At 43.6% G+C, this 22476-nt stretch overlaps 1 protein-coding gene across 1 annotated transcript in view; it reads left to right on the top strand.

Annotated features, from left to right (window-relative positions):
* LOC309555875 (phosphatidylinositol 5-phosphate 4-kinase type-2 alpha) overlaps nucleotides 1-22476 on the top strand; it is a 256610-nt gene that overhangs the window by 152347 nt on the left and 81787 nt on the right. The window contains exon 4 of the mRNA XM_082258043.1: nucleotides 22071-22168. Within this exon, the coding sequence (XP_082114169.1) occupies nucleotides 22071-22168 (98 nt within the window). The remainder of the gene's footprint in view (nucleotides 1-22070; nucleotides 22169-22476) is intronic.

The raw sequence follows: 22476 nt of genomic DNA, 5'->3' as shown, positions 1-22476 counted from the left end.
GTGCGACTGAGCGTTGTGCGTCTGACCGGGCTGTGCGACTGAGCGTTGTGCGTCTGACCGGGCTGTGCGACTGAGCGTTGTGCGTCTGACCGGGCTGTGCGACTGAGCGTTGTGCGTCTGACCGGGCTGTGCGACTGAGCGTTGTGCGTCTGACCGGGCGGTGCGACTGAGTGTTGTGCGTCTGACCGGGCGGTGCGACTGAGTGTTGTGCGTCTGACCGGGCGGTGCGACTGAGTGTTGTGCGTCTGACCGGGCTGTGCGACTTAGTGTTGTGCGTCTGACCGGGCTGTGCGACTCAGCGTTGTGCGTCTGACCGGGCTGTGAGATTGTGAGTGTTGGGTGACTGACCGGTGTCAAGTGAGTGGAGCGGAATACCAGAGGGGTGAGAAGGTAGCGTTAGGAAGCCAGGAAATAGCCACATAGGATAGACTTAAATCGCTGAATCCCCATTAGATTAGATAGTAGGTACAATGCCCGGCGGGGGTGGAGATGCGACTCGGTGTACATCTTGTGATATGTATGCGTTCCTCGGTCATGCGATCGAGGGCGGAAACAAATGCGCAAAATGTGAGCACGTTGCTTCCCTGGAAGCTCAGGTCCTGAATCTAGGGAAGCAGCTGGCAACACTGAGACGAATGTCCATACCGGAGGAGAGCCAGGATTGTACCAATCAGGTGCAGACAGGGGCCTGCACAGAGGTGGGCGGAGTATCGGAGGTGCAGGCATCAGAGCAGAGCAGAGGGGTGACAATTAGGAGGGGTAGAAGGGGACAAGTCAAGGAGGCTGATCCTGGGCTGGAGCACCCCAATAGATACGCCCCGTTGTGTGATGTTGGGGAAACCAGTCAGGGACCAGCATTGCTGGAGCAGAGCGACACCCCTAGCTGCCAGGGGACGAACTCCTCCAGTGAGGCCGGGAGAAAGGGAAAGGAAAGACAGGTGCTGGTGGTAGGGGACTCAATTATTAGAAGGGCAGACAGTGTAATCTGTGACAAAGACCGTGTGCGCCGAACAGTCTGTTGTTTGCCGGGCGCTCGGGTTCGGCACATCGCGGATCGGGTGAACAGATTATTGGGTGGGGCTGGGGAAGACCCAGCTGTCATGGTACACGTGGGTACCAATGACATAGGCAGAGGAAGACGGAGAGTCCTAAACGATTTCAGGGACTTAGGCGCTAAGTTGAGGACTAGGACCTCCAAGGTAGTATTTTCCGAAATACTACCGGTACCTCGAGCCACGCCAGAGAGGCAGCGGGAGATTAGGGAAGTTAACGAGTGGCTGAGGAGCTGGTGTAGTAAGGAGGGTTTCGGGTTCCTGGAGAACTGGGCCGACTTCTCAGTCGGTCACCGGCTCTTTGGTAGGGACGGATTGCACCTAAATGGGGTGGGTGCAGCCGTACTGGGTGAGAGGATGGCCAAAAAGTTAGAGGGGCTTTTAAACTAGGGAATGGGGGGGAGGGTACAGATGTAGAATTAGCCAGTGGAAAGCAAGTTTCAGAGGGCAGAAATGGGGGCATTAGCGGTAGGGTGTTCGGAGCCCCTATACCCAGGGTGGGTACGGGGAAAAATCAAGAGAGCAGCCTAAAAACATCAAAATTACGAGGCTTATATACCAATGCCAGAAGCCTGGCCAACAAGATGGGAGAGCTGGAGCTGCTGATGTTTGAGGAGGACTTAGATTTTGTGGGTATAACTGAGACTTGGTTTGACAGCTCTCATGACTGGATGGCGACCATTCAGGGGTATTCCCTTTATCGCAGAGATAGAGAGGGTAAAAAAGGGGGAGGGGTATGTTTGTATATTAAGAACAGTATACAGGTAAATATGAGGGATGATATTAATAATGGAGCTATGGACGAGGCAGAATCCCTATGGGTAGAGCTTCAAAGGAAAGGCACGGTGGGGAAGGTAATATTGGGCGTATGCTATAGGCCCCCAAACCAGAGGGAGGAGGGTGAGGTGGACCTCATGTTACAGATAGGATTGGCAGCAAGGATGGGAAATGTCATTATAATGGGGGACTTTAATTATCCTGATATAGACTGGGCAGAAGGAACCGCGCATTCAGCCAAGGCTCGGCAGTTCCTAAATGTTTTGCAGGACAATTTCATGGGTCAGATGGTGAATGCACCGACAAGAAACAATGCGGTACTTGACCTACTGATTACCAACAATACAGACCTGCTCACGGATATAGAAATACGGGACAACTTAGGGAACAGTGACCATAGGTCAATTGGTTTCAGTATTAATTACAGTAATGGGAAACACAAGGGTAATATAAGGACACTGAATTTCAAAAGAGCCAATTTCCCTAAACTGCGCTCGCTGCTAGAAAATATCAAATGGGATAGAACCCTGGGAACAAAGAACACGGAGGAAAAATGGGAGTGCTTCAAGAGCATACTTAACAAGGGGGTGGGCCAGTGCATTCCACAGGGAAATAAATTTAAAAGAGCAAAACTAAACCCTGGGTGGCTAAACTCCAACATAAAAATGCATATTAGTGCTAAAGAAAAGGCCTTCAAAAAATACAAGACTGAGGGGTCATTGGCAGCATTTAAGCATTACAAAGAGTGTAATAAGAAATGTAAAGATGAAATCAGGGCGGCTAAAATAGAACACGAGAGACATATAGCGGAGGAGAGTAAAAAGAACCCCAAGAAATTCTTTAAGTATATAAACAGTAAGAAAGCGAGGCCAGAACACATTGGCCCCATAAAAGATGATAAAGGAAAAATGGCCACTGAGGACAGAGAAAAGGCGGAAGTGTTAAATAATTTCTTTTCTTCAGTCTTCACAAAGGAATCGGGGGGGCTACACGAACCCCGCTTGTAAGGCCGAACTAAATAATACACCTCAGGAAGTGCCGCCATGGCTAACAGAGGATAGACTTAGAGCTAAACTAGAGAAACTTAACATAAATAAATCCCCGGGACCGGATGGCTTGCACCCAAGGGTTCTAAATGAGCTCAGTCAGGTGATTGCCAGACCATTATTCTTGATCTTTAAGGATAGTTTACAGACAGGTATGGTGCCAGCTGATTGGAAAAAAGCCAACGTGGTACCAATATTTAAAAAGGGGCCGAGATATATCCCGGGTAACTATAGGCCGGTCAGCCTAACATCAGTAGTCTGCAAAATTTTGGAGGGGATGATAAGGGACCACATACAAGACTTTAGTAATGAAAACGGTATTATAAGTAGTAATCAGCATGGATTCATGAAAAATCGTTCATGCCAAACCAATCTATTAACCTTCTACGATGAAGTGAGCTGCCACTTAGATAAAGGAAAGCCTGTGGATGTGGTGTATCTGGACTTTGCAAAGGCCTTTGACACCGTTCCCCACAAACGCTTACTGTACAAACTAAGGAAGGTAGGTATGGACCATAAGGTGAGTACCTGGATAGAGAACTGGCTCCAGGGGAGAGTACAGAGGGTGGTGATTAATGGGGAGTACTCGGATTGGGCGGGTGTGGAAAGTGGGGTCCCCCAGGGTTCTGTCCTGGGACCAATCCTGTTTAATTTATTCATAAATGATCTAGAGGAGGGGATATCTAGTACAATCTCAGTATTTGCAGATGATACTAAATTAGGCATGCCAATATCTTCTATGCAGGATGTGGAAATCTTGCAAGCAGACCTGAACAAAATAACGGGGTGGGCAACTACATGGCAGATGAGATTTAATGTAGAAAAATGTAAAGTAATGCACTTGGGGGCCAGAAACCAGAAAGCAAGCTACTCACTAGGGGGGGAACCTCTGGGTGAGTCTAGGATGGAAAGGGACCTGGGGGTACTGGTAGACAGCAGGCTTGGAAGTGGCATGCAATGCCAAGCCGCTGCAAGCAAAGCCAACAGAATACTGGGTTGTATAAAAAAGGGGATTCACTCCAGAAATAAAGAGATTATTCTTCCACTCTACAAGACTCTGGTCCGGCCACATCTGGAGTATGCTGTCCAGTTCTGGGCACCGGTCCTCAGGAAGGATGTGCTGGAACTGGAGAAAGTCCAGAGAAGGGCAACAAAAATAATTAGGGGAATGGAGGACATCAGCTATGAGGAAAGACTACAAGCACTGAACCTATTCTCTCTGGAGAAGAGACGCTTGAGGGGGGATATGATATCAATGTACAAATACTGTACTGGCGACCCTAGCATAAGGAACAAACTATTCAGAGAAAGGAGATACAATAAGACACGTGGCCACTCACTAAAACTAGAGGAAAGGCGGTTTAACCTTAAAGTGCGTAAGGGGTTCTTCACTGTAAGAGCGGTAAGGATGTGGAATTCTCTTCCGCAAGCAGTCGTATCAGCAGGGAGCATTGATGGTTTCAAAAAACTATTGGATGGACACCTTAAAGACCACAACATACAGGGGTATACAATGTACGGTTAAAAGCAAACACACACACACATAGGTTGAACTGGATGGACTTGTGTCTTTTTTCAGCCTCACTAACTATGTAACTATGTAACTATGTAACCAGTCCTTAAATGTGGTGGCTGCATTCGTTTTCTATTTTTAGGCCTTTTTTTCTGTTATTTTCATCTGGTGAATGGGTCAGCAACACACTTCCTGTCCTTGGGTGTCTCTTCTATCTATGGAGAAGCAATGGAAGACACCCATGGACCACAGCATAGTCTGGAGAGGGTAGTGTTAGATGGACTGGTCGATTTTTTAAATTGACTTTGCATAAGTGATTAAAGTCTAAAGCTGAGGATATGCTCGTAGATTTTCTTTAGAAATATTTCTTTTTGTGAAACATTCATTTGATTTTTCCAATCAGTTGGGTGAAATTGACATTTCTTTTCGACTGCAGTGATGAGAAAAATGGAAAAAGTGAGATGGAACATTTTTCTCAAACTAACACGTTTCAAACGTATATACTGTATGTTTTTCTTCAATAAAGTCCATTCACTTCAAAAACGAATGTTAAAAGTAAACAAAAATGTGAATTACCTTCCATTAAACGTACTGAGAATTTTTGAACTGATGTTCGAAAATCTACTAGTGTATACCCAGCTTTATTCCTTTTTTTTTTAAGCAGTTACGGAAACCTTTTTTTTTCCTTTTTTGGGTTTAAAGATTTTACATGGAACGAATAACAGCTGATCATTGTAATCACCCCTGTCAGTGGTAAATGGTTTCCTCTAACTGTCACCTTTGCTGGACAGCTATATTAATGAAAGTTGAAAATTAACAAATGTACTGGCCGGATTGACAGGTGAACAAAAAACCATACAAGTGCAACCACCACATTTAGGCATTGTACGCTGCAATATATTAAAATTTTGATTTGTGGTTTAGATGCATTTTAAAGTGATTTGTAAACCATCACTTTGTAAAACAACCCATTCATTTTAAAATAGAAATGGAAGGCAAAACATTTTTGTATAGATATTTTAAAAAAAAACATTATAAATGCCTCTCTTTTCCCTTTTTTTTTTATAAGTGATCACATTCCCTCTGTTCTCAGCTGAATAAGAGCTGGGGGAAGGAGAAGCAGCAGCACACTGAGCTTTCCAGTGAATGGCTTTGCAGCGGGGGCGTGTCAGTGTACTCTCCGCCAATGATCAGACTTGTCCTGAGTTCCCAGCATAGCTAGAGAGCTGACCATGCTGTGCTCTCCTGCGGAGTGTGGTCAGTTTTTAATAAGAAAGCAGAGGGACTGACAGGAACACCAGGGATTTCACATAAAGGAAGCAATACAAAGAGAACAGGATATATTTTCATACAAGTACATGGTACAGCAGACACAAATCAGGAATATGAAGTTTTGGGGTCTTTAAAGCAGAGTTCTGGCCACAGAAAAAGAATTTCAATGAACATACCCCCGGGAGTAAGGGCTAGTACATTCCACAAAGGATAGCCTCTAAACTGTCCCGGGTTCGCATTTACCTTTTTAGAAGAAATATTTACTTTTAAAATTTCACACATCTCAGGTGTGGGCAGCTTGAAGCCAGCGCGATCCTCTTCTGCATCCTCTTCCGTCCTCTTCGGTCCCACGATGCACTGCTCCGGCCCCGCCGTCACTTCCGGGGCTGCAGCGTCATCCCTGCACAGCTTCTGGGCATGCCCAGAAGCTGTTTAGCAAGGTATGACGCGCCTGCACCGGGAACTGACGTCGGGGCCGGTGCAGGCGCTTTGATTCCTGGGAGCGATGACTTTCAGCTCCCAGGAATCATTGCAAAGCGGAAGTGACGGCGCGGGCCACGGCCGAGGAAGGAGGAAGTGGATGGTAAGGTGAGTATATTATCCTCTCTAAAAAGGTAAGTAAAAAAAAAAAAAAAAGCCCGGGAATATCCAATTCGGGCTCAGGAAATGATAAGGAAGCGGATGCCATAAAATCTACAGGCATGATTTTGTGGACGGAACACCGCTTTAAGCTGGCCATACATGGCTGGAATTACAGCCAATTCCTGTTAAATTGGCAGAAATACGAGCCGTGAGTCACCCTGTCAGTACCACTTTGCTTGATGTACTTCAACTAAAAAATAGAAAACGAGCCAGGTGGAAATTTGTTGGTCAGTGGGGGCATCCTATTCGTTCAGGTATTAAAGCAGCCATGGATACTATATCTGGCAACAGATTCCTCAAAATGCCCTCTTTAACTAGTTCTGGACTGGAAGGTTTTACCCCCTTAATGACCAGGCCATTTTTTGCCATTCGGCACTGCGTTCATTTAATAGACAGTTGCACGGTTGTGCGACACTGTACCTAAATAAAATTGATGTCCTTTTTTTTCCCCCCACAAATAAAGCTTTCTTTTGGTGGTATTTGATCACCTGTGCGATCGATTTTTTTTTTTTTTTTTACTGTTTGTTTTTTTTTTTTTTGGGCGCTATAAACAAAAAAAACGACATTTCTGTGTAAAAAAAAAAAAAATATATATATATATATATATATATTATATATTTTGCACAATCTGCTGTATAACATTCCAAAAAAAAAAAAAAATGTATCTAAAATTTTCATCCTTTTAGGCCAATTTGTATTCTGCTACATATTTTTGATTAAAAAAAATCCCAATAAGTGTGTTTGGTTTACGCAAAAGTTATTGCATCTTCAAACTAGAGGAAAGGATTATGTCATTTTTATTTATTTTTATTTTTTTTTTATTAGTAATGGTGGCGATCTTCGATTTTAAGCGGGACTGCGACATTGCATTGGACAAATCGGACCCCTAACTGACATTTTTGGCTTTTTTGGGGGGACCTGTGACATTAATACAGTAATCAGTGCTAAAAATATTCACGGTTACTATAATAATGACAGGGAAAGATTTAACCTAGGGGTGATCAAGGGGTTAAGTGTGCGCCTAGGGGAGTGTTTACTAACTGTATGGGGGAGGGACTTGTGAAATGACCATAGAGACCTGTGATCCTATTTAGAAGGATCACAGGCGCTCTGTGATCATTTCAGCGATAAGAACGGTAGGCTGTGTTTACAACAGCTGACCGTTCTTCTCTCTCAGCGGTCGTGGCCACCAGCCCCGTGCATCGGCACCCCCGCTGCCTAGTGGGGGCGGGAGCGTGCTGCCGGCAGGGAGCACTCACCCCCCAGCACCACGCGCACGACCAACATAGGGCTACGTCAGTTTGCGCAGGAGAGGCTGCCGCAGTAATTGTGCGGCGGGCGGTCTTGTTGTGGGTAATGTAGATGGAGGAATGTATTGGAGCTCTCTCTTTCAGAAATATATGCGTGTTTAGCTGTCTTTAACCCGGCCATAGATGGAGCGATTTTCTTTACTGAAACCGTGAGTGTTAATGGGGGAATCTCTCCCTGCCGGGAGAACAGTGATTACTGTGAGCAGCTATAATAACTGCTGGAAATAATCGCATGTAAGTTCTGACAGGCTGGTTGTACCCAAGGTGATCAATTGATCAACTTTGCTACATTCTGCCTGCCCATACATGGTTCAAATCTCAGCCAGTCCCTGCTTGTCCAGCTGAGATTCGAACCGTCTATGGCCGACTTTAGTTTTGTGTGGTGTGTCAATTCATCCCATCCCACTAAACACTGCATGTAATATGACACTATCAGAGCTACAAATAGTAAAGATTGTAAACCCATACAGACAAAGCTCTCCAAAGTACCGTATCTTATTATCGTAGTGTATGTATTTTCCTTGCAACTATTTGTGTACGTCATTAGAAAAGTTTTATCTTTTTGTGTTATCTGCATTGCGTACCCTTGTATCGTGTACAGAACCACAGGAAATGATCGCAATGTATAAATCATCATGATAATATGATGAGTAACAATGTGTGGACTGGCTCATGTGACCTTCCCCCAGCTTAAAGCCAAATTTCACTCTATCAATCCACATTAACTATTTTTAATCCTTATGCTGCCAGCATTAGTGAATAGATAGGAAAGTATAACACATTTAGATTTAAACTTTTATTTTTTCTTACATTTCTTCAGTTATTTCCTGGTTTTCAGGCCTTGGCAAATTATATTATACACCCCAGGAGTCTTCAGGAGGGGGGGAAAGGGCTCTCCTTAGCTAAGCACACCCTCCTGCCTGCATGCCTAAGCTAAGGACAGATCCAGGAAGTAAACACTACATGAATCATCTGCCTTTTATGGCGCTTTTCCACTGCATGGAACCGAACGGTTCGGCTTGCTTTTGTGCTTTTCCACGGCTGGTACCGCATGGTACGGTGTAGGAACGGTTTGGTTCGGTGTGGTACGGCGGCGCTTTTCCACTGCATGGAACGGAACGGTACGGCTCTCTAAAACAGTACCACCTCGATTGTGGTTCCAAGAGGTACCATACCGGTACCATATCCCACAATCCTTTGCATGCAGTCACTACTAGCCACTGATTGGTCAGAGAATCATTGTTATCCCACCCACTTAAATTTAGTACTACTTTAGTGGAAAAGCAAACCATACCGTACCGTACCGAACCGTTCCAACACCATACCATGCGGTGCCAGCAGTGGAAAAGCAAACCGGGCCAAGCAGGGCCGAGTAGAGCCAAGCCGGTACTTGCAGTGGAAAAGTGCCATTACTTAAAGTGATAGTAAAGTCTTGTGTGTTTTTTTTTTTTTCATTAAAAATACCAAACCTATACTTACCTCCACCGTGCAGTTGGTTTTGCACAGAGCAGCCCGGATCTTCCTCTTCTCAGGTCCCTCTTCGGTGCTCCTGGCTCCTTCTTCCTGTACAGTGCCCCCACAGCAAGCAGCTTCCTATAGAGGCACCTGAGCGCAGCTGCAGCTCCCGGTGTCCATTCAGACATGGAGCTTTGTTCCGTCCCGCCCCTTTTTTCTCCTTATTGGCTCACTGACTTTGACAGCAGCGGGAGCCAATGGCGCCATGTTGCTGTCTCAGCCATTGAGGAGGAGAGTCCTTGACAGGCGAGAGTCTCCTGCAACATCACTGGATCTAGATGGGGCTCAGGTTAGTATTAGGGGGGCTGCTACACACAGAAGGCTTTTTATCTTAATGCATAGAATGCACCTTCTGCCTTTACAACCACTTTAAAATGACCATGGCTAGAAATGCTGGGGGGGTGTTTTTCAAAGGTTTTTTTTTTTTTTTTTCCTCCGAGAATTACAGCATGGAGACTTAGATGGATGGGAGAGTTTGCTGAACGGTATACATTAATTGAATAGTGCTTTTAGTTTGTGGTGCTCAGATGCAGTGTAGTTTTACTTTAATTCAACACTGTGTAAAACACACCACTAAGGTCTAGTCAAGAAGGGTGTTGGAATCAGCCAACTTGCTTCTTCACATATAGGACTCTGCCAAGAGAGGTCTGTCCATCAGAAAAGTAGAGGTCTGTCCATCAGAAAAGTAGAGGTCTGTCCATCAGAAAAGTAGAAGGGAGTAAGTATTGCAGTGTCAGTGTAGAACAATGTGATGTGAACAATTTACTTAAAGCGGAGTTCCGGCCTCAAAATAGATTTTGTGCCATCCGCTTGCTAAGGGCCACCTGAAAAATAAATGGATGTTCCCAATTTTTTTTTTTCTGGTCACTTACCTTGATATTGAAGAAAATATACTCACCTTCCTTCCACTTCCTCCCTCGGCGGCCCGCGCCGTCACTTCCGGCTTGCGATGACTCCTGGGAGCTGAACGTCATCGCTCCCAGGAGTCAATGCGCCTGCTCCGGCCCCGCTCGTCACTTCCGGTGCAAGCGCGGCATTCCCTGCTAAACAGCTTCAGGGATGCCACGCCTGCCCCGGAAGTGACGAGTGGGGCCGATGCAGTGCATTGTGGGACTCCGACGTCACCGAAGAGGCCGCAGAAGAGGACGCGCTGGCTTCAGCTGCCCACACCTGAGATGGCAGCGCTGAACAAGAACTTTTCAAGGTAAGTGTTTCTTCTTACAGGTAAGTGCGACCTGCGACAGTTCAGAGGCTATCCATTATGGAATGTACTAGTCCTGACTGTCCCGGGGGTATTTTTATCTAAATTTGACCCCCCCAAGGCCGGAACTCCGCTTTAAGTACTTTAAGGAGAAGTAGGGCCAAAGCTTCTTTGGTCATATTTCTCCTGTGCACTTGGTCTCTTGTGATCCAGATTCAGCTGACAGTGGGCTAAATATATACTCTACAGTATTTAAATATGGTCTTTAAAAAGTTTTGCACACATTCTTGTATATAATGGAGTTAAAAAAAAGTGTGAAAACTTTCTGAAGAAGCCGTCCGTTTTTTTTGGCGGATCTGAAAGATGCATCTCTATGGGGCATCGGATGTCAGCGGAGACATGTCCGCTGACATCCAATCCGTCAAATCTGGATGGAAACTCTATTTTCCATCCAACCAGCGGATTGGATGAGAACGGACAGGCGGTCCGTTTTCATCCGATTCCCCCATAGAGAACAGCGGGGACCTGACAGCTCTGTCTCTGCACGGAGACAGAGCTGCCATCCATATATGTATGTATGTATATATATGTGTGTGTGTGTGTGTGAGAAGGATCACTTCCCCCCCCCCCCCCCTTTATGTCAGTATTTTGTTGAACCACATTTCGTTTTAAGTACAGCAGGGATCCGGAAGTGAGAAATCCCCACTCTGCCATACATTTCACTATGATTGGCGTCTTCAGGAAGTCATGCCAGGATGGCAATCACAGTGAAATGTACATAGGAGCAGGAATTTGTCACTTTCGGGTCCCATTTCACATAATTTCCGGGCTGGTGGGCTGGGGGTGAGTATGTATATGTGTATATGTATGTATGTATGTATGTATATATATATATATATATATATATATATATATATATATATACATACATACATACCCACACTGTATATATGTATGTGTGTATATATATAAAATATACTATATACCGATGTTAATCTTCTATCTGCTTAGGAGAAATCATCTGAAGAGAAGCGACCTATCACAGCTCCCCTCTGTTTTATAATGTTGTCTACAGTGCTTTAAAGACTTTCGTACAACAAATTAAATAGGACGCTCACAGAACCTATGTGAGCTATATGGTCACAAAGCAGCACCATATTTGCCCACCAGGTGGAGATAGGGTGACGTAATTGCAGTCAGTGCTTTGGGCACGGATTGCATTGGATTACTGCTATGCAGTAATTTTTAAAATCTACACACACACACACACACAACACCTTCAGTAAATCTGGGTGTTGAGCCCTCACCCTAAATTCTCCATGCATTGTTTGAGCTCCTTAACCTGCCTGTGTGCATTGTAGACACTTGATACACAGGATGAAGCCTCTAGCTCTAATCCTTCATAATCTCTATGGTTTGTGTTGGCAGTTTTCTGTAAAATTGACTTTTCTGGATTTGACTCTCTCACGTTGTTTTGTGCATGTTTCCGGTCTATCAGCCTTGCTCAGTGTCTCACAGTCCCATTGGACTTTGGGATGCGGTTAAATATGTATGCATGACAGACCTCAAGGGGCAAAGTCTGAAAAGTGGTGCTCCATTATAAAATTGAATGGTAGGGGTTGCCAGCACCAGCTATTCAAATGATTGTCACCTAATCAGACCAACTGTCCTCTTATGTAGAGTGTCTGGGTTTTCCATCAGGTTCTTCTTGTCCAGCCTGTGAAGTTGAAGTCGTCGTTAAAATACCATGGTGCAAGGTGTCTGACAATACAGGGAAGGTCTTCCAAAGCTAAATTAGAAATGCAGTTATGGGTATATTCATATTTTTTACAAGCTGTAACTAAACTTTAAAAACCTTCTCAGTGACCTCTGTGACTGCAGGCACCATGAGACCGTTCTTCAGTATTCATAGAAAAAGCTCCTAAGTTCTTGTAGGCCTTCCAGTCTTCTAATCTCTAGCACAGCCTTTCTCAGCCAGGGTTCCCTGGAACTCCGTGCTTTTCCACTGCATGGAACCGAACGGTTCGGCTCGCTTTTGTGCTTTTCCACTGCTGGTACCACATGGTATGGTGTAGGAACGGTTCGGTACGGCGGCGCTTTTCCACTGCATGGACCCAAACGGTACGGCTCTCAAAAACAGTACCACCTCGATTGTGGTTCCAAGAGGTACCATGCCCGGTACCATATCCCACAATCCTTTGCATGCAGTCACTACTAGCCACTGATTGGTCAGAGAATCGTTGTTATCCCACCCACTTAACTTTAGTACTACTTAAGTTGAAAAGCACACCATACCGTACCGAACCGTTCCAACACTGTACCATGCGGTACCAGCAGTGGAAAAGCAAACCGGGCCAAGCAGGGCCGAGCAGAGCCGAGTCGGTACTTGCAGTGGAAAAGTGCCATGGGTTACTTCAGAATTTCGTAGGAGTTCTTTAAGCAATAAGCAATTTTTGCCCCCCAGACAGCAGTGATCTTTTTAGCTACAGAGGTAAGTGAGGGATTGTTTTAAAACCTATTTACTGTTTGTTAAATTCCATTCTGGAAAGGTTTTACCCCCTTCGTGACCAGGGAATTTTTTTTCACTATTCGGCACTGCGCTACTTAAACTGGCAATTTTGCTGTCATGCAATACTGTACCAAAATGAAATTTGTATCACTTTTTCTTTTGGTGGTATTTGATCACCACTGTGTTTTTTACTTTTTATTATCTAAACGAAAAAAAGACCATAAATTAAAAAAAACAATATTTTTACTTTTTTATAAAACCTATGCAAATAAAAAAATCATATTGCTTCATAAATTTAGGCCTAAATGTATTCTGGTACATGTCTTTGGTTAAAAAAAAAAATCTGCCTAAATTTACAAAAAACAATTGGTTTGCTTAAAAGTTACACATGATGGTATGTATGTATATATACTGGAATTTTTATTAATTTTTTTTTTTTTTTTTTTTTATAGTAATGGCAGTGATAAACGAGTTATGTATAGTGGGACTGTGATAGTGCAGCAGACAATCTGACACTGACATCACCAGTGATACTAATACAGTAATCAGTGATAATATTATACACTGTCACTGTACTAATGACAGTGGCTGGGAAGGGGTTAGTGTCTAGGGCAGTGATGGCAAACCTTGGCACCCCAGATGTTTTGGAACTACATTTCCCATGATGCTCAACTACACTGCAGAGGGCATGAGCATCATGGGAAATGTAGTTCCAAAACATCTGGGGTGCCAAGATTCCCCATAACTGATCTAGGGCAATCAATGGGTTAAATATGTGCCTGACCATGTAATATGTGCAATATGTGCTGTTTTTACTAATCAATGTGGCTGATGGGATGGCAGGCAGGAATTCTGATAAACTTACAAAATGACCCATAATAAGAAATATGCATTAAATATAAATAACACACCAGACATTGAGTTGGATAAATAAGGCCGTTTATTACTGGTTTCAAATAATTAATAAATAAATGAGGGGTGTACTCACTTTTGTGAGATACTGTGTATATGTATATGTATATATATAATATACGTATGTACGCAGAGCGGCCACCCTGCTGCAGTGTTTTCACAATGGGTGGTCCATGAGCGGTCAAAGATATATAAGATGTGGCTCTCCATAGCCTGGTCACTATTTTGTGTTTTTTAGGTACCTGATGCAGTTTTTGGTGCTTTTTCTTCTTAGCTTTAGAATTTATGAATGACTGTGTTACTGTGCATCTGGTCTAGAGTGTAGTCCAGGGGGATCAACCTTTTGAAGAGCAAGGGCCAATGACGTGATTTGAACCTCCCGCAGGCCACAATAAGATGAAATGGTTCAGATTTTGAATAGCATAATGAAGATTTTAAACAACAATCAGGATCATCATTTTTCTTGGGACTGACTATTTAATCACAATCACAAAAAGAGAGAAAACTGACAGATGGACCCGATTGGACCGATCTAAGATGGTTTCACACTAATGCGCTGTGGTTTACCCGCACCACTGGTCTAGCGTATTTAGCTGCGCTTTACCATAGACTTCTATTATAACTTGCAGGTGTGGTGCTCTTTCAGAAAGCACACTAAACCCGCAGGATATAATAGAAGTCTATGGCTTAGTGCAGCTAATCCACATGAAATCCGCAGGTACACTGTGCTGCACCTGCAAATCAGTGTAAAAGCAGCCTAATACTCTTTATTTTTATTTTCCTCATATATGCCCATTGCAAAACTATGATGTTTAATACATAATATGCACAGATTTTTTTCAGGGGGAACGCAGTTCTGGCACCTCCAGTCTGAATGTATGCAATGGCAAAGGGGTGCTGGGGTCAGTGGGGTGAGCTGAATAGCCTATTGATGCTGGCTGCTGGGGGATCCATTGTTGCTGGGGTGAATCTTTTGTTGCTGGGGGGCTATTGCTGTTGGGGGGGTCTATTGTTGCAGGGGAGGATTTATTGGGGGGGAGGGGGGGTGATTGTTGCAGGGGAGGATTTATTGTTGCTGGGGGTATCTATTGTTGGGGGGGTCTATTGTTGCTGATTCCAGGGAATCTGTTTTACTGCTTTTCTAGTTATCATTAACAAATGATATACTTGGTTCTGTATTCTCTAAGAAGGGGGGTACTGGGAGGTGGGTAGTGGGTGGAACCAAAGGACAGCGCTTGGAGGTAGGTAGGGGGTGGAGACAAGGGGTGACTCAGAAGAGGGGAGTACCTGCACCTATTCCCGGAGAAAAAAAGCCCTGATATATGCCCATTGTTAACTCTGACTTTTATCTATCAGTTTCTGCTGGCATCACTGGCTGTTAGAAGGGTTCCCGTCCCAGGTAGAGTGATACCAATGTACTTTGCCTGGGACAGGAGCTGATGCTATAGAGGTATTATCGATTTACGTGGCTCCTGCTCCCTGGTGACAGCTCCATACACTTTGATGCTCTGGAATGATGGGTCAGCAACCCACGATCTGGGCTTGTTGACCCGCCATTCCAGAGCAGGAGGTCGTGGGCTACATCAAGGGGCTTCATGGGGCCCACTGGTTGTGTAGTCCATTACATTGTAGGCTGTTAGAGTCCTGATTTTCTAATTTAGGATCTTGTCTGGAATGAGATTGGGGACTCACTAAGAAGTAAAGCCAAAGTCAAAATGACAACCATGCAACCTGTAGCAGCGGCATCTACCCTATATCTATGCTAACAGATTCCCTTTTAAAGTGAACCTGTACTGAAAACCACTTATATTGATGATGTATTGGCCATAATCAGGAGTTCTTACCTCAGTTCAACGTTCTAATCTGTATGTCTTCTTCAAGTCAGTAATTTATGAAGTGTTAAAGCCAAAGAGAGCCAGACAAATATTTATTTAAGAAGGTGGTCAGCAAAGTCAGGCCTTCTATTTCTCCCCATGTAGCTTGCTGAAGGATTTTGCAGAGGTCTTTGAGATTTCACAACCCGGTGCAACTTTTCCTTCCCATTTCAGTGAATAAGTTGATCAGAGGTTTTGAAGGGAATGTTTCTCTTTCCAGGAAGAAAAGAGAATGTCCTCCAGCATCCTGGCAAGTCTTTGCATGGGATAAAAAGGCTTATAACATTGACCGGAAGTTGGCATTGCTATGGATGGACCCCAGCATGACTTCATTGTTGTGAATGCTTGTCAGATCAGTCACACCCCCCCCTTGTGAATGTGAGGTACTGTCTGAGACTAGTCACACATAAAAAAGTCCTCAGCTGTTTTTACATAAAGAGAAAAGGAGGCTTTATGATTTACACAGAAAATTTTTGATTACAGAATACAATAGCTCAGGCTGGAATTAAAACTCGCAAGTGAAGGAGTCAAAGCTGCGACTCCTCCCGTATAGGGTGTTCTATGAGTTAAGTTCATTTCAGTAATTCAATTCAAAAAGTGAAACTCCTATTTTTATATAAATGTGTTACACACAGAGTGATACATTTATAGCTTTTCTTTCTTTTAATTTTGATGATTATGGCTTACAGCTAGTGAAAACCCAAAATTCAGTATCTCAGAAAATTGCACTGAAGCCCAGAAGCTGTTTAGCAAGGTATGACGGCGCCTGAACTGGAACTGACGTCTGGGCCGGTGCAGGCGCAGTGATTCCTGGGAGCGATGACGTTTAGCTCCCAGGAATCATTGCAAGCCAGGAAGTGATGACTCGCCGTGGCCGCTGAGGGGAGGAAGTAAGGTAAGTATATTATCTTCTAAACAAGGTAAGTAAAAAAAAAAAAAAAAATTGCGATTATCCATTTGTTTTTCAGGTGACCCGAAGCAAGAAGATGGACGGAAATCTCATTTTAGGGTGGAACTCCGCTTTAAGGTCCACACACTTTAAGGATTAAAGGATAGGATTGTGGAACATCTTAAATCCCATGGATTGCAAGATGAAAAACAACATGGGTTTACTTCAGGGAGATCATGTCAAACAAATCTTATAGATTTTTTTGACTGGGTGACTAAAATAATAGACGGTGGAGGTGCAGTAGACATTGCATATCTAGATTTTAGTAAGGCTTTTGACACTGTCCCACATAGACTTATCAATAAACTGCAGTCATTGAGCATGGACTCCCATATTGTTGAGTGGATTAGGCAGTGGCTGAGTGACAGACAACAGAGGGTTGTAGTCAATGGAGAACATTCAGAACAAGGTCATGTTACCAGTGGGGTACCTCAGGGATCTGTACTGGGACCAATTTTGTTTAATATCTTCATAAGTGATATTGCAAAAGGCCTCGATGGTAAGGTTTGTCTTTTTGCTGATGACACAAAGATATGTAACAGGGTTGATGTTCCTGGAGGGAAACGCCAAATGGAAAAGGATTTAGGAAAACTAGAAGAATGGTCAGAACTCTGGCAACTGAAATTTAATGTGGATAAGTGCAAGATAATGCACCTGGGACGTAAAAACCCAAGGGCAGAATATAGAATATTTGACACAGTCCTGACCTCAGTATCTGAGGAAAGGGATTTAGGAATAATTATTTCAGAAGACTTAAAGGTGGGAAGACAATGTAATAGAGCAGCACGAAATGCCAGCAGAATGCTTGGATTGATAGGGAGAGGTATAAGCAGTAGAAAGAGAGAAGTGCTTATGCCGCTGTACAGAACACTGGTGAGACCTCACTTGGAGTATTGTGCGCAGTACTGGAGGCCATATCTCCAGAAGGATATAGATACTCTAGAGAGAGTCCAGAGAAGAGCTACTAAACTAGTACATGGATTGCAGGAAAAAACTTACCAGGAGAGGTTAAAGGACCTTAACATGTATAGCTTGGAAGAAAGAAGAGACAGAGGGGATATGATAGAAACTTTTAAATACATAAAGGGAATCAACTCGGTAAAGGAGGAGAGCATATTTAAAAGAAGAAAAACTACCACAAGAGGACACAGTTTTAAATTAGAGGGGCAAAGGTTTAAAAGTAATATGAGGAAGAATTACTTTACTGAGAGAGTAGTGGATGCATGGAATAACCTTCCTGCAGAAGTGGTAGCTGCAAATACAGTGAAGGAGTTTAAACATGCATGGGATAGGCATAAGGCTATCCTTCATATAAGATAGGGCCAGGGACTATTCATAGGATTCAGATATATTGGGCAGACTAGATGGGCCAAATGGTTCTTATCTGCCGACACATACTATGTTTCTATGTTTCTATAAGTCCCATGTACACCCCCATCGTTTTGTAGCTTGAAGCTCCAAAACACTGGAGGAGAAAAAAAAAAAAAAAATGATTATCTATGGAGAGGGTTCACATCTCCTAAAGTCGTCTGAAGTCAAACACCTGAAGCTGTAAATGCAGCCTTAGGGCCACCGGTGTTGTCTCTAGCTCCGTTATCTACCGTCGCTCATAAAATGTGAGCTGAGATCTGGTTGGTCACTCTGAGCAGCACAGACCCTTCTCCCTTGTTGATTATAACGCAGTTTCATTGTATCCTGTTACAGAATTCACTGGAAGCTGCTGCCATGGGCTCGCTTCCAGGATATTGAGAAAGTCCAGGGACTCTATTTTCTCTGCCTCGCTCTTCCATTGTATCCTGTTTATCTTTGCTGTAGAAGGATGACCAGGAAGTCCAGCTGGAGCGGGAGCTGTGGCTTAGGAATGTGCACATTCTGCTATCTGTTAGGCAGGTGGTTTGACCATGGAAGTTCAGAAAGATGCGTCAGTGGGACCTCATGCATTTTCGTATTCAGAACAATATAATATTGAATCACCTACTGGCTTGTCTCCACACCTACTATGTCCATTTAGGGTGTTCATGAGTCTTCCTCTACACTGATCAGCTTTTGTTTAGCGAAGATGCAGCAATAAGAGTGAGACTTGGAATGTTTGCATCTGAAATTAGAGGTTTTAAAGTATAATTAAAGGCAAAACATCTTTTTTTGGCTAGAGTGAAAGGAGATTAGAACACCTGTTAGGTTTTTATCGCTGTCTGTGCCCACATTAGGGAGATTCACCCTATTTGTCCTATTTGCTTCATGCACACTGGACGTTCTAAAAGCGCCAGTAGCTTTAGCTTTAGAATGAAGCCTTAAATACATGCGTTTTGCAGCATTTTTGCATTAGTGTTTTTTTTAAGCGTTTAACTTTTTTAGATTGCTTTTTTTATCAAAACTACACCCCCACAAAAGTTCATGGGTCAAAAATGCTGATAAACGCCGAATAGACACAATTTTCAGTGTTTTTTTTTTTTTTTTAGCATTTTATTAGTTTTACAGCTGAAAAACTCCACTAGTTCTGGGGTTTTTTTTCCAGTCAGAAAACACCCCTGCCAAAAAACGCTTATAACAGCCTATGTGTGCATGGACACATAGGATAACATGCGGGGGAGTTGACTGGCTGCAGAAACAACTCCTGAAGCCAATAACAGCTGCAAAAATGTCCAGTGTGCATGAGGCCTTATCGCTGAAAGTGAACGTAAAAAAAAAAATCCCTAATTTTGGGTTGTCCCCAGAACAGTGAGAGAGGGGATATCTTCCAATGGGGACACTAGTTCTGGAGACCTTGATGGCAACCAGGGATTTACTCACTTTGCAGGGATTTCCTCTCCCTTCCTGTTTTGGCTATGAGACAGGAAGTGAAGGGAAATCTGGGCCACATATGGCAAAAACAAACCTTACAGGGGTTATAACCCTTCCTTGCTCTATCCAAAATGAAAAGCCCAGAGCCCAGGCAGTGGGGGAATCTGCACCGTGTGTAGTGATTCCTGGCACACCCCTTGCGCACGCCTGTAGCTGCAGGATATTCATGTGGATTGGTTTGAATTTTATGACTAACAAATTATCTTTCCACATGAACCATTTTGAGGGATATCTGCCACCCTATAGCTATCCTCAGACCAAACACTTGTCTGCCAATCCAAAAAGGGGAATTTGGTAATTTGGTTTGGTGAACAAGCTGTGGATAGCTATAGGGTGCCAAATATACTGCCAATATTGACCGAAGGGGAGATATCTGTCCATGCTTAGGAAATTGCCTTTGTGTTGGAAGCCACCTCTATAAAAGCCCTGTGTTGACAGTGGCAAATGCATCTAAAGCTCATCACACACAACACAATTCGACTCCTTTAGATCTACAAACTAACCTGTGTGATTAAAGACAGATTGGTTGTAAAGTTTAGGTAGGTCCTCATATTACATAGTTTTGGTAAAACTAAAGTTGATTGTTTGGTCGGATTGTAATGTGCATGGTAAGATTAACTGTCTCATGCAATAAAATACCCCTCTGATCTGTTGAGGTCCTCTTTATTACCACCTAGGCGGTTAGAAACCACCTGAAAATTCCTCCTCTCAGCACCTCTGTAAATCAGAAGGCAGGCTCTGTAAAATGTGTGACACAGCAGTGTCTACTCATGGGGCATAGTAACTACTGGTCACAGAATTCAAGGAAGTAAATGTGTGGGGATCTTCACAAAGTAAAGCCCCGTACACACGTACCGATTGTCGGCCGTAAATATTCGGCTGCCGAACGATCGGCCGATTGTCGGCTTGTTAGTATGATACTTCCGACAACCGACAGCGACTTTTCGGCCGAACAGAATCTGTCGTGCAAGCATTAAAATTTTTGTTGGCCGTCACCAGAACGGCCGGATTGTTCGCCAGTCAGTACAGAATTCGGCCGACAAACAGCAGATTTGCAAGACTGGGCATCCTCAGAAAAGAAAAAACACACGGAAAGTTAACCATCACATGACATCACTTCTGCAGTCGGCTGTTGTTGGCCGACAAAATTCATGTGCAGTCTTTTGCACTTTTCAGCCGACAGGACAGCACCGGACAAAATACGGCCGATCGTTCGGCCGACATGCGGTACGTGTGTACGGGCTTAAGTTTACAAACTTCAAGATTGTTCGGAGTAATAGGAGTAGGCTAGACCTAATCGAAATACAAAGGGAAAATGAATACATGATTTTTAATTTAAGTATACACTGCAACTATTTCCATATATACACATGTGGTGCAAATAGCTAAAGGTACCAATTTTTGCTTTACATGTGATTGTCTGTAAAGTTTTTTTTCATTTATCCAAGACCTGGTATAGCTAGTAGGAATTGGCCTCATTCACTTGCACTTGCACTTGACTCTCGTCAAATGGACTTCCTCAGTTCAAGTGGGCATCAGGAACGTACCCCAGCATCTGTAGCCACAGGGGTAAATATGCTAGTAGAATTTTGTTCAGCATTTGTCATTGTGAGATCATTCGTTTTTCTCATCATCAGTGGGGTCAAATCGACATCCTTTTCGACCACTGTGATGAGAAAATTTAAAGGGTCAGGATGGAAATTTTCCAAATAATTTTTGTATGAATTTTCATTTAAAATTCTACTGGTGCAGTTTTTCTCCTACATAATCCAATCAGGAGTGATTTCACACATTTTTACACCTCTAGTCGTGTTCTTTAACAATCCTCATCTGCTTTGATACTGAGAATTGAATTAGGGTTTGGTGAGTTATTCATGTGGATAGAAATGCTGTGTGTATTCCAGGCTCGCTTTTGAACTGAGGAAGATCCTTGGATGAGTGGTGAAACATCTTCAACATCATAGAACAATCCCAGTTGATTGTGACTATTCTAGCTATTTGATTTAGGGCCTGTTCACAATAATGGTGTTGCAATAAATTACATTGTGGTGCATGCTTTATCACAAGGAATGGTGATGAAAACCAGGTCTCTGTTGTCTCTTGAAGGTTTAATACACTATGGATAGCGGGATTCTCTAACTTCGTACAAGTCCATTTCCCTTTCTTGTAGAGTGCCCTGGGACCGCTAAAACCCAGGGAACTCTGCTATGCTGACTAACTGGCCACCTGCACATCAGTATAAGGGGGCTTTCACACTTGTTAATGCACCTAGCCTGTGATTATATGGGAAAACCAGTGGGAGTTCAAGCAATTGGCTGCAGGAGGTAGCCCCATTGAAAACAATGGAAGCCTGTCAGCTCCCGCAGCTAAATGCATCCATTAACATGTAAATTCCTATGCAGTGATCACATGCAAGTGATTGGCCCTGGACACGGGAGGAGGCATCAGCCTCCCATTGCTTTCAGAGGGGCTGTCTCTTGCATCTAATAGCCGGAACCTTCACTTGAAATCTTGCATATAATCGCAGGAAGGCTGCATTTGCAAATGTGCATTACTGTGGGTCAAAGTTTTTTAAGAAGCCCTAGTTCTAAACATTCGACTGATGCAAAGTTGTATGTTTTCCTCCAGATCTAACATGTATTTTTCTTTTATTGCAGATCAATGAACTCAGTCATGTCCAAATACCTATTATGTTAATGCCTGATGACTTCAAAGCTTATTCGAAAATCAAGGTGGACAATCACCTGTTTAACAAGTAAGTAACACGTTGTCATAATGCATTTTACCTGTATCTTCCAGGCATTCTTCGGTTGGCCATAGATGGTTCAAATCTCCGCTGGTTCAGCAAGAACCAGCCGAGATTTGAACCGCGTGTGGGCAAGCTGAATGTAATCGATCAACTTGGGTACAACCAGCCTGCCACATTTACTTGCGATTATCGATAGAGGCTTCCCCCACCGCCCCTTCCCTGCCAGGATAATACAATGTCTCGGCAGGAGGGATTCCCCTGTCAGCACTGTCTGCGTTGATGGGGGAATCGTGTGAATTTCTTTCCTGCAAGTC

Source organism: Pelophylax lessonae (assembly GCF_965119305.1).
Source record: "Pelophylax lessonae genome assembly, chromosome: 5".
Taxonomy (NCBI): domain Eukaryota; kingdom Metazoa; phylum Chordata; class Amphibia; order Anura; family Ranidae; genus Pelophylax; species Pelophylax lessonae.
The sequence above is the reverse complement of the archived record's forward strand: the minus strand, read 5'-3'. Positions and strand labels throughout refer to the sequence as shown.